The 12,773-nt window shown below is 36.5% G+C and overlaps 1 protein-coding gene across 1 annotated transcript; it reads left to right on the top strand.

Annotated features, from left to right (window-relative positions):
• Positions 1-6,048: 6,048 nt before the first annotated feature.
• Positions 6,049-11,229, top strand: LOC127154783 (adenosine receptor A1). Its single transcript, XM_051096595.1, has 2 exons — positions 6,049-6,398; positions 9,615-11,229. The coding sequence occupies exons 1-2, from the start codon at positions 6,076-6,078 to the stop codon at positions 10,294-10,296; spliced, it is 1,005 nt and encodes a 334-aa protein (XP_050952552.1). The 5' UTR covers positions 6,049-6,075; the 3' UTR covers positions 10,297-11,229.
• Positions 11,230-12,773: the final 1,544 nt, after the last annotated feature.

The following is a 12,773-nucleotide window of genomic DNA, read 5'->3' as shown; positions in this document are numbered from 1 at the left end:
CAACAGTCGGTTTGCATAACCAAAGAATTTCTGCACAAACTGTCAGAAATCATCTCAGGGAAGCACATTTGCATGCTCGTCGTCCTCATCGAGGTCTCGACCTGACTGCAGTTCGTCGTTGTAACCGACTTGAGTGGGCAAATGCTCACATTCGATGGCATCTGGCACTTTGGATAGGTGTTCTCTTCACGGATGAATCCCGGTTTTCACTGTATAGGGCAGATGGCAGACGGTGTGTATGGCATCGTGTAGGTGAGCGGTTTGCTGATGTCAACGTTGTGGATCGAGTGGCCTATGGTGGCAGTGGGGTTATGGTATGGGCAGGTGTATGTTATGGACAACGAACACAGGTACATTTTATTGATGGCATTTTGAATACAAAGAGATACCGTGATGAGATCCTGAGGCCCATTGTTGTGCCATTCATCCGTGGCCATCACCTCATGTTGCAGCAAGATAATGCACGGCCCCATGTTGCAAGGATCTGTACACAATTCCTGGAAGATGAAATTGATGTTTTAGGGATTAAATTCCTGGAGCATGTTTGGGATGCTCTGGATCGGTGTATACGACAGCGTGTTCCAGTTCCTGTTAATATCCAGCAACTTCTCACAGCCATTGAAGAGGAGTGGACCAACATTCCACAGGCCACAATCAACAACCTGATCAACTCTATGCGAAGGAGATGTGTTGCACTGCGTGAGGCAAATGGTGGTCACACCAGATACTAATTGGTTTTTGGACCCCCCCAGACCCCCCCAATACAGTAAAACTGCACATTTTAGAGTGGCCTTTTATTGAGGCCAGCCTAAGGCACATCAGTGCAATAATCATGCTGTCTAATCAGCATCTTGACATGTCACACCTGTGAGGTGGATGGATTATCTCGGCAAAGGAGTAGTGCTCACTAACACAGATTTAGACAGATTTGTGAACAATATTTGAGAGAAATAGGCCTTTTGTGTACACAGAAAAAGTCTTTGAGTTCAGCTCATGAAAAATGGGGGCAAAAACAAAAGTGTTGCGTTTAGAATTTTGGTCAGTGTAAATATGGTAAACATTTCAACAGTTTAAATTCCCTGGAATTTGAATTCTGAAACGCCATGCAGCCGCATGTAAACTAAGGGGTTTGTTTTTCATCTGTATTTCCTACAGCCTGTTGAATTCTCATACTGATAAGCCTCATCACGACATCTCTCATCTCACAACATCTCTGACAAAGCCCTGTGCTCCATCTGATGGCAGTTTACCACAATCCCACCATGTACATATGCACACTCATACAGTCACATATGCAAAGCATGTGTACTCTGGAAAACCGCCACTACAACAGAATTGTTAATGATTGATGAGAAGGAAAAGATGCTGTTTGTATAATACGTCTGTGGGTTGCTGTTAAAACTACACAAACTGTTAATTAAACATACAACATTTAAACAGACAACATTTTGTCTGAAACACAAGTTGCAGTTTAATGGTCTGTTGTGTAAAATCAATATCAGATTTATAATCATGTTGAAGTACTGAATTTACGATCTAAAAATTAACATATTGAAATTAGACTGACTAAAAGTTTGCATTATTTTTGCTGAAAAAATATAGATTTTTTTAAACTAAATTTTTTCATTTTTTAGAATGATGACTTTCTTGTGTATTCCTTGGAAACAAACTGTGTAGATCATAGTGTCAGAATATACAGATATTCTGACAATACGTTTTCCACTTAAAAGAAGTCTATCTGCTGTCAAATGTTTTGTTTAGTAGATGGTTTATATATATTATTATTTTATAACTGCTGAAAAGGTTTGTCATTGTCCACCAACTAGGCCTACTACATTATGTACAACTCTGCAGTGCTCTAACATGTAGAAAATACATCAGAATAATGGTGTTTTTTATGTCACTGTTATAGAATTAAAAAATAAATAAATAAATAAATTGTGGGGGCGGGTAGTTTGCACAATTTTTGTTCATGTTGATAAGACTATACATTTTTCAAAATCGTTATTCATCATTTTGGACATTATCAACATTGACAGATGAAACATTTGCAGAATATAAAACTTACTTTCATCAAAACACAAAATCTTTGACTGACAAAAACTGTAAAAATTAATGCATTTTTTTCCCTTTGCCTAATGAATACACAAACACAGCACTGCCCCCTGTTGTCTGCAGGGATGCAAACCGTTCATTTCTTTAAAATGAACATGATGCATTTATGAAGACTGACCAGCAGATGGATGTAGATGTGTTCTGATAATAAAGAATAACCATCCTCATCAGCTTGATGAGACACATGCTAAAGCTGGTGAGGCAGATGAAGGGAGAGAGAAGCAAAGGAAGAAAAAGAGGTTTTGGAGGTGGCTCTGTTTCCACTTTTCTCATTTTTCTTGCAAAAAAATCTATTAATTAATTAATAAAATAGCTCTGGCTGAGAAGGTGTAATCTGCAGGGTTTTTTTTTTATTATTTAATGTCAACTACAGTTCTCTTTTAATAAAGCCAATTTGCTGGTGGTGTTAGAGAACTACAGGTGGAGATCAAAATGAGAGAAAAAACAATAATTTCCTAAATTTTAAGATCACTGCAGTCCTATTTGAATTCATCCTAACAGGAGTAGAAGGGCAGTGTTTTAAGCATATTTCAGAAATTAATTGTACTCCTAAAACACTACATAAAAAACTTGATTGAAAAGAACTGATCAAAATTAAACACCACAGATACCTCCAACTTGCTGCTGTTAACCTAGCACCTGGAGCTAATTTCCTTAATTAAATTACAACCCCTTTTTAACTCACAGCATTACTAAGACTTTCACTAAGACTGCAAGATGGCAGGCCACTCTAAGGTGAATGAAGCCAGATTGTCCAGATGAAGGACAAAGGGATTTCTCAAATATTGCATCTTTACGATGACACTAATTCATTCAAGTCCCTCAAAAAAGGCTGGTTGTCCCCGTAAGACAAATGTACAAGAAGACCATATAATGCAGAGACCCTCCATAGGGAATGGGTTCAACACTGCAGCTGGAATTGCTTGCCAGTTCAGTGTTAAACAGTTTGGTCTCAGCATGTTTAAGAGAAGTTGGACTGAAAGCACAGTCTGCAGTGGCCAAGCCTCTCATCAGCAGAAAGAATCAAAAGGCTAGGCTCAAATTTGCTGAGGAGCATGTTGTGTGGAGAGAGGAGAACTCGTCCAAAGTTCACTTTAGTGATGAGAGCAAGTTTAATTTATTTGGGTCTGGTGGGAAACATTTTCTTCGCCCATCAAACTGAGGAAAGACTGAAGTCCAAGTATCGTGGTTTGGGGGATGTTTTTTTGCAGCAGGAGTTGGGCCCTGTATATAGGTCATTCTATAATTAGGGCTACATCTAGAATTTGACAATGTGAAGAAAAAAGTTTTCCTTTTTCCCACAAACCCAAACATGACCTTACATAGCTGCTTTGAAACATCTATATTATATAAACTGCTGTATAAATAAAGTTGATCTGTATGAATATGTGCATAAAATACCATCTATATTTGCTACTGTCCACCTTATTACCTTTACTGAGTAACACAGTTGACGGGTAACTTAGTTGACATTTTTAGTTGTGCCTATACTCAACATGAAAACCTAGAACTACTGAGCATATGGTATGTTTAGAAATACATTTTAATAAACAAAGCATAAGTTTTAGTTAAATTGCAGCAATAATACTTGTGTAACACTGTTGACAGTCAATTAATCCACTCTTGACACAGGTTTGGTAATTTAACCAATATTAGGGGTAAGAGAGAGAACATCACTTTTAGTGTTTCATCCATGTGCTTCTAGAGGAAACATCATCATAGTGGGAGGAGGTGGGCGGGTGGGAGGAGGTGGGCGGGTGGGAGGAGGTGGGCGGGCGGGTGGGTGGGTGGGGCGGGGGGTTGGTTCTAGAGGGTAACTTAGTTACAGTTATAAAAAAAAGTTCTATCACAATAAACACTTATTATTTTTGAAGCACACAACCAAATGTATTGATAACCTAATCTAACTGAAGGCAAAACTATGAGATTAATTTATATTTGAGGTAATTTTTATGCTTAAATGCAGAGTAGAATGAGCAACTTTATAAAATCAGCTGAATACCAGGGTTGTATGTAATATGAACATCATTTTTGAACAAAAGACATGGCTTTTTCGACATATAGTAGTGTGACTGGGAAAATATATATTTGTGTGTTAGAAAAGTAAGCATCTGGGCTTTATACTGATGAAAATGTATTACAAATATACTTCACGGACACAATTATGTACCCACAATTATAGAATGACCCATACAGCTAAATGGCAGGGTGAATGCAAATGTTTATCAGAACCTACAGTTCCTTCCTTGCAATCAGCCTGCAATTTTCATGCAAGACAAGGCCCCATCACACTGCAAACAGGTAGAGCAGTTCCTTGAAGCTAAGAAGACTAAAATAATGAAATTGCCAGGCCAGAGTCCTGATCTTAATCTGATTGAAAATTGCTGCAAAATCCAAGTCCACGGTTTTCCCCTGAAATTGGGCTACTTGAACACTGTTGCCGCAGGTTGTTTTTCATGTCCGCAGATTGAAGCGACCCCAATACATAATATTTAGGGGGAATACCAGGGGAATCCCACCAAAAAACGTATATTTTACCCTCTGGAACACAATTTTTAACAGGGAACCCCCCTCAAAACACTGGGTGGGTTTTGCTGTGCAAACCTGGCAACCCTGATCTTTGGCAAAAAGTTATGGCTAAGAAACCCATTACAGTTACCAAACTGTGGAAAAGATTGAAAGAAGAGTGGACCAAAGTCACACCAGCGCAGTGTGAGAAACTAGTGATGTCCTGCAGCCACAGATGTGCTGAAGTCATTCAAAGCAAGAGGCTCTACACCTCCTACTAATTTCTAACAGCTGTAACCCTCGTAAATTTACATTTTAATCTTCTTTTGTGCTGCAGTGGTTACTGTTCTTTAATTCTGATCACTGTGTTTTCCACAAAATAAAGGTTTGTGTTGAAATGCCTTGGTTATTTTGTCAAACATGTTAGTAGAACAGTGTTATATCTACATGTACATCTGATATTTCTTAACATTTTGAGCGATTAAGATTAACAGTATTTCAGAAAAAATGAATAAAGTATGTATTTTGATTTCCACACATATGATGGAGGTTCTGGCTTTGCAAGAAGTGATGAATTGTTAATTCTTTGTTTTGTTGGTCAGATTGCTTCGAAAATTGCCTGAATGAAAAACCCAGCTAAAACCAACCTAGGCTGGTTGACTGGTCTTAGCTGGTTTAAACTGGAAGTAGCTGGTTTTAGCTGGTCTCCCAGCCAGGCTAGGCTGGCCAGGCTCGTTTTAGCTAGCTATTCTAGCTGGTCTCCCAGCCTGACCAGCTAAGGAATTGGCCAAAACCCCTCTAAAACCAGCTTGCCGACCAGTTAGGACCAGCCTGGATGAGCAGCTAAAACCAGCCAACCAGCTTAGGCTGGTTTTAGCTGTTTTTTTTTTTTTCAGCAGGGAGTCTGTCAGCTACTGGATGTCTGTTTTTGAAACAAACTCTTTTTTTAACCTGTTCATCCCTGCATATGATGAGGTCATGTGGCAACAGTATAAATTACTATTCTATGAAACATTTATTGTTGCACAATGCACAATACGTTCTATTTGGGAAAAAAGCAGTAGGCAGTACACTTGACTGTATTCTAGTACTGTAGCAGCTGAAGATGTCTTTCAAGCACCTGTGTGGTTGTACATGTGCTAGAACTAATATGAGCAGCAAGTTTTCCATCATTTTGATTGTGACTTGGAATTTAACATCATTATTCTGTCCGCCTGCAGATGGAATTAGTTGATGAAATACAGATGTGACCGTGAATAATATTGTCTATTCAGAAGACTTATGAGTGGAAATTAGACCCCCAGAGATGCATACTGAAGATCAGGGTGTGTGTGTGTGTGTGTGGAGGAGAGCAGAGCAGATGGTCACAGCCTTCTTCATACCCATCTTCAGATTTTCCTTCTCAGCTGAGACTGTGTTGTTTGCTCGTGTTCCTCGTATTGGTTTCTCCTCATGGCCTGGATGATCTACACCTCTCTGGAGCTCGTCATCGCCGTGGCATGCTGCCTGGGGAACGTGCTGGTGGTTTGGGCCGTGTGTTTGAGGCGGACCTTTCGTCAACCTACCTTCTGTTTTGTGGCGTCTCTGGCCGTGGCTGATTTCCTGGTGGGGGCGGTGGCAGTGCCCCTGGCTGTGCTGGTGGACGGGTGGGTGGAGATCCCATTCCAGGCCTGTCTGGCGGTCAGCTGTGTGGTGCTGGTGCTGACCCAAGCGTCTGTGCTGTCCCTACTAGCTATTGCTGTGGACCGATACCTGCGTGTCTCAGTACCTCTCAGGTAAGAGCTTATGGCAATATTGTGTTGTTTCACTGTTTTTATTTTTATTTATTTTTTTATTTTTTTACCTCAAAATGTCATGTTCAATTCGATGTGTTGCTTGCCATTTTATTGTAATAATAATATCTCAAATTTACATTTACATTGACATGAGTAAAATAAAGATGTGACTATGAATATTATCATCTGTTTAGAAGAATTATGAGGCATTTACTAGCAATTTCCGAATTAAAACTGTTTCAGGCAAATTCCACTAATTCCTGAATTAAATATTACTTTAATATGAATTGGTGAGTTGCTTAAGCATGTACTAATCAAGAACTAATATTATCTATTACATGACACGAATGAATTAACTCATCATTAACTCATGTTCAAGTAATATATAATTTAGATATTAGTACATGGTTATCATGTACTGTTATTGTTAAGTGTTGCCCAGTGGTCTTTTAGAGTTCATGTCCTGTTTTTATTTGTCCTTTATAGGCTCTATAAATAGTGTTCTCACACTTACTGCATTTATCTAAACAATATGCCACTTATTGACTGTATTCCCAAATGACATGTACTAGATGCTTTTCCCACATTCAGAGCTCAATGAAAAACACATAATAATCAGCAATCGGGCATCGAGCTTGGTATTAATACAGTGAAACATCAAATGTCACGATTTAAAACCATTCAAAAAAATCATTATTAATTTGTTAAATAAATGGCTTGTAGCTTACTATTTTGTAGTAATAGATCAGTATGTTTACTCTTGTGCACACTTGAATGTGTACTTGTGGTGCACTTTAAATCTTAAAAGTATATTTTGAAAATCTGTACTTGCAGATAAAAACAGTTAAATAAATAAAAGGCTACTTAAGTGTGCTTAAAAAGAGCTCACTTTTTTACCATGCATTGCTGGGTAGATTACGAATTGTGGTCTGTTACTGATTACAAATTAGATGTTAAAAATTGTGGTCAGTATTGCTATCAGGATTATTTTTTATTTATTTATTTATTTTTTATTATCGTGATTACTCATTTTAGGTAATGTATTCTGACTACCTTTACTTTTAGATGACTTTTGATATAAGTATTTATAGATTTAAATGGGTTTATTGCTATTAAGAAGATACAGAGTGCCTTTTTACATTAAGCGCAAATAGCCTGCCTTGTTGGCAGAGGCTATTTACTCTAACTTTGCCCACCAATGTGTTATTGAAGTGACTGACTGAAGTGGTGTGGATGGTAAAGCGCGTGCTGTAGTCATTTTGACACAATGGACCCGAGTTCGAATCTGCCTTTTGCAAACTTTTTTTTCTCCCTTTTCAAATCTCATATCACATCAGAAAGGCATTTATTTTCAATGAAAATGAAGGAAATAATCAAAGTATCGGGTAGGGTTAGGGTAGGTGTAGGGTGGGCTTTGTTGTCCCAGTAAGGTGGCATCCATTTAATAATATGAATTAAAAGTATAATTTACACTCAATACTTTATTATTGCATACTGTTTTATAATGTACAACAATACTGAGGTGCAGATAATTGCCACTATTTGCAATAAGTAATATAAATAGCAGAGAACCCTATTTTAACATTGTGCAAATAGAATCTATTGGTATTTGCAGTTAGGGTAAATAGCATCTATCACTAAGAAAATATGCTATTTTCATTTCGTGTAAATGGCACCATCGGATGCCCATTTTCCACAAGTTGATATGATTCTTTAAGGTCTTAATGAAAAGTCTATAATATACTTTGGTTAAAAATTCTCAGTTGTGTAAAACAACACCCTTTTATCAGCTCTGCAAAAATCATCCTGTTCTGGTCGAGGCTGCTTTAAATGTTAATGAGTTCTGCTTGCCCCGCCCCTCTCTTCTATCTGTGGAGTGACGAGCCTGTTTACTTTAGCCACACTTAGCCGCGTTTAGCCGCTTAACTTACTAACTAGCACGTTATTAGGAAAGGCGATTAAAAAAAATACTTATACTCACTTCTGCTGTAAGTGAAGCTGGATCACGAATGATTTGCATTTATGTAGATCGGGAGGTGCATTCCCTTCACAAACAAATGTAATCCACTGCATCTTCAGTGCTCAGATGTCTGATTATTACACCCAGCAACACAACACCTTAATCGCTCAATCGGAGATATTCTTGTCTAACTTACATTCCTGCTCCGGCATTGAAACAAAGAGGACGGACTGTTACAGCTGATTTAAGGCAGGTCTGCGGTAAGACGCTCATGTCAATCAACTATCATGGGAGCGGCCTCTGTCGTTACGACAGGCATCTGAGAATGGCTCAATTTGAAAAAGGGGATATTATTTTTACAGATTAATTAAAAACCACTGCATGGATTTTTATCATTATAGGGTAGATTTGTACATACACTGCCAACACACATTAATGTTCAAACAACATGTTAAAGTGACCTTTGCAGTGACCTTTAAAAATCTTTTTTCATGCTTAAAAAGTGCACTTATTTTGATGTATTGACTAACATACTAAAGCACATTTAAGTAATTGATTATTTTATTATTTTAACTGTAGTGTGTTATTTTAGACATTATATTAAAAGTTAATCTATTTTAAATGTGCTAAATTGCTACTCATTATTACAAATGTGTAATTACAAATATATTTAAAATACATGACATATAAGTTTCAATATAAATGACGTAGAAATGAAGTATATTTTAAGTTCATCATAAATGCTTGTCAGTACATTTAGCAGTACACTTTAACCTTATATCAAAGACAACAGAAGTAATTAAGAAATTACATATGTAATGTAAAAGATGTACTAAAAAGTCCTAAATAAGTGGGTAAAACAAGCACTCTAATGTTTAGCTAATTGCATTTAATATAAATGTAAACTAAATTTATACATTTAAACTATTTGTCTGAAAACTTAAATTACCCTATGATTTACTTACCCTCAAGCCATCCTAGGTGTATATGACTTGAAGTACAATCGGAGTTATATAAAAAAATATCCTGACTCTTCCATATTTATAATGGCAGTGAATGGCTGTTGAGATTTTGAAGCCCAATAAAGTGCATCCATCCATCATAAAAAGTGCTCCATATGGCTCCAGGGGGTTAATAAAGGCCTAATAAATATCCTTATTTAAAACTTTATACTTTATGTAGACAAACAGACAGACACGGAAGCCAGAGGAGAGCCACGGAAGCCAATTAACAGTCAACATGCTTTGTGATTGCAGGTATAAAGAGATCGCAACCGAGCAGCGTTCCTGGACTGCAGTGGTCCTGTGTTGGTTGATATCTTGTCTGCTGGGTTTCACCCCTCTCTTTGGATGGCATAATGGCGATTCCCAGTCCTCTCTACTCTTAAACTCTTCGCATATCAACTGCACCTTCTTAGCTGTCATCTCTCTGCCCTATATGGTCTACTTCAACTACCTGGGCTGCATCCTTCTCCCATTAGCAGCCATGACTCTTCTTTACGCTCTGGTCTTCTACAGTCTGCGCAAGCGCCTCCGGAGGGAAGACCAGACTTCAGCACCTGTTGAATCTAAACTAAGGGCTTTTCTAATCAAGGAGAAGCGGCTGGCACGTTCTCTGGCTCTGGTTCTCCTGCTGTTTGCGGCGTGTTGGATGCCTCTGCATCTCATGAATTGCGTACTGCTTTCAACAGGTCCTCAAGGCGTTCCCCAGATCGCTTTCTATGCAGGAATACTCCTCTCCCATGCTAACTCAGCCGTGAACCCTGTGGTCTACGCCCTCCGTATCACAAAGATCAGAGAGGCTTACCTGGAGATCTGGAGACGGTATGTATTGTGCTGGAGAGGACAAGGAGACTTTTCAAGTTCCTCGTGGAGATCCCAGCCAGGAGAAACTAATACTGGCCATCAAACTACATTACCTTCCAATAATGACACATGACTCAAGCAGATAAGCTAAAATTATAATTTCACTGTATGATACAATTGTGAATGGATCTTTGAGTGACAATATACTGGAGACTGACAGAGCCAACAAAGTCACTGAAAAGCTTTAGTCTTCAGGAGCCATAAAGCTGCATGACCACTAGAGGGCGTTACAAGCTTTTGCAATGACACTCAAAACTGCTAGTCATTTTAACTGAGAAAGAGCAGACATGCAATAGTGAAAATATATTACCTTTGTAAAGCCTGACGTGAAAATATGGTACGAAAACTCAAATCATAGTTGATGAATCAGGCTTTTATGGTTCATGTAGTATGATATTCTGAGAATATGAAGCTCATACTCAGAGTAAAGGAAACGTTAAGGCACAAATTGAGCAAAAATATGCAATTTAGTACAGTTGCTTGTTATCAGTTGTTATCAGTTGTCACTCTATATCTCCCAATAATATTTCTTAGTGAGATGATATTTAAATGCTTAGTTTTTACTGTGGTGGGCAAAACGTATAATGCAATGCACTATAATGATGATTGGAAGATGAACAATAATGTCTCAGTCTGATATATTATATTTGATACTCTCATTTTAACATGATTTCTCTTAAAAAATAAAAATAAATATATGTGCGGATAATCCGTCACACCTAAGTTGCTTCAGTCCAGTAAGTGTGTATCTTGAAATATTACTAACAACATAAAAGTTAATCTTATGTTTACTTTATAAAATTTGTTAAAGCTTTCACAGCAAAAAGACACATGAACCATGAACTAAAAAATTATGCTTGTACAAATTATACTAAAAAGGACTTTTACTTGATAAAAAAAAAATATAAACTATTAATCAGATGGCAGTAGGCATGAAGTAGATTTTTTTCAACAGGTTTTTCAGCAAAGTTTTGATAATGTTGATAATTTGGTTGTAGAAATTGTGTATAACATATGATTTACCTTAGCATGTGTGGTGAAAAATATTAGTTCTGGGCGACGATTAATCGTGATTAATCGCATCCAAAATAAATGTCTTTGTGTACGTAATATATGTGTGTGTGCTGTGTGTATTTATTATGTATATATAAAAGACACACACATACAGAAACTATTTAGAAAATATTTACATGTATATTTATATTCATAGAATTTATATTAAATATATTTAAAATATAAACAGTCCCACTTTACATTAAGTGGCCTTAACTGCTGTACTTACATTGAAATTAATCATTTGATACAATGCACTTATTGTGTACATACATATTTACATTGTACTTTGATGTAAAAAAAAAAAAAAATGCTTGCATGTAATTACATCTGTAATTAATTTCTGCAATTATTTATAATTACACTGTTGACCCATCCCTTACACTTTAACCTACCCTTAAATCTACCCATACCGCCAAACCTGTCCCTAACCTTACCCATATCCCACCTTAATAGCAACAAAAGTGTTCAATACAATATGACCACATTAAGTACATTGTACTTATTTTTAATGTAAGTAGTAGTTAAGGCCACTCAATATAAAGTGGGACCAAAATATATATAAGATTTACCAATACAAACCTTTTGGGCAAAATATTGTATGTGAATACTGTAAAAGTATGAAACCTTAACATTTACTGAGAAAAATCTATATTTTGTTATATTTAAATTATTTTACAATACAATACATGCACTTTCACAGTAAAATATTGTTTTATATTAGCAAAAAAAGTCTCATCTTATCATTTATAGTATAAAACATTAACAAGAGATTCCCAGAAGTCACTGTGAAGAATAAAATTTGATTTTTATTAGGTTTCTGTTTAATGTTTTACTGTAAATTTATCCTTTTTTTTTTCACAATGTAAGACTCAATTTTTGATTTGAAAACTCAAATAAGGTGGACTACTGTATAATCGAAAGGACAAAAAAGAGCTAATACAGCAATTATAATTGAGTTATAATAATAATATAACATTATTCTCAGATATTTGTGACCCTGGACCACAAAACCAGTTGTAAGCAGTACAGGTATATTTTTAGCAATAGCCAACAATACACTGTATGAAATGATTGATTTTTCTTCATGCCAAAAATCCTTAGGATATTAAGTAAAGATCATGTTACACGAAGATATTTTGTAAATATCCTACCGTCCGTAAATATATCAAAACCTAATTTTTGCTTATTAATATGCATTGCTAAGAACTTTAAATACGATTTTCTCCATATTTAGATTTTTTTTTACAAATTTTCAAATAGTTTTATCTTCTCGACCAAATATTGTCCTATCCTAACAAACCATACATCAACGGAAAGCTTATTTTTTTCATCTTACAGATGATGTTTAAATCTCAACTTCAAAAAACTGACCCATATGACTGTTTTTTGTGGACCAGGGTCACATTTGAAGACAGAGTTTTGTTTTATTTCATTTGAACAAGTTTGTCTCTACATTTTATATTTGATTGTGTAGATAGTGTCACTGTAATTTTG

This window comes from Labeo rohita, chromosome 23 (genome assembly GCF_022985175.1).
Source record: "Labeo rohita strain BAU-BD-2019 chromosome 23, IGBB_LRoh.1.0, whole genome shotgun sequence".
In the NCBI taxonomy this organism is placed as follows: domain Eukaryota; kingdom Metazoa; phylum Chordata; class Actinopteri; order Cypriniformes; family Cyprinidae; genus Labeo; species Labeo rohita.
The sequence above is the reverse complement of the archived record's forward strand: the minus strand, read 5'-3'. Positions and strand labels throughout refer to the sequence as shown.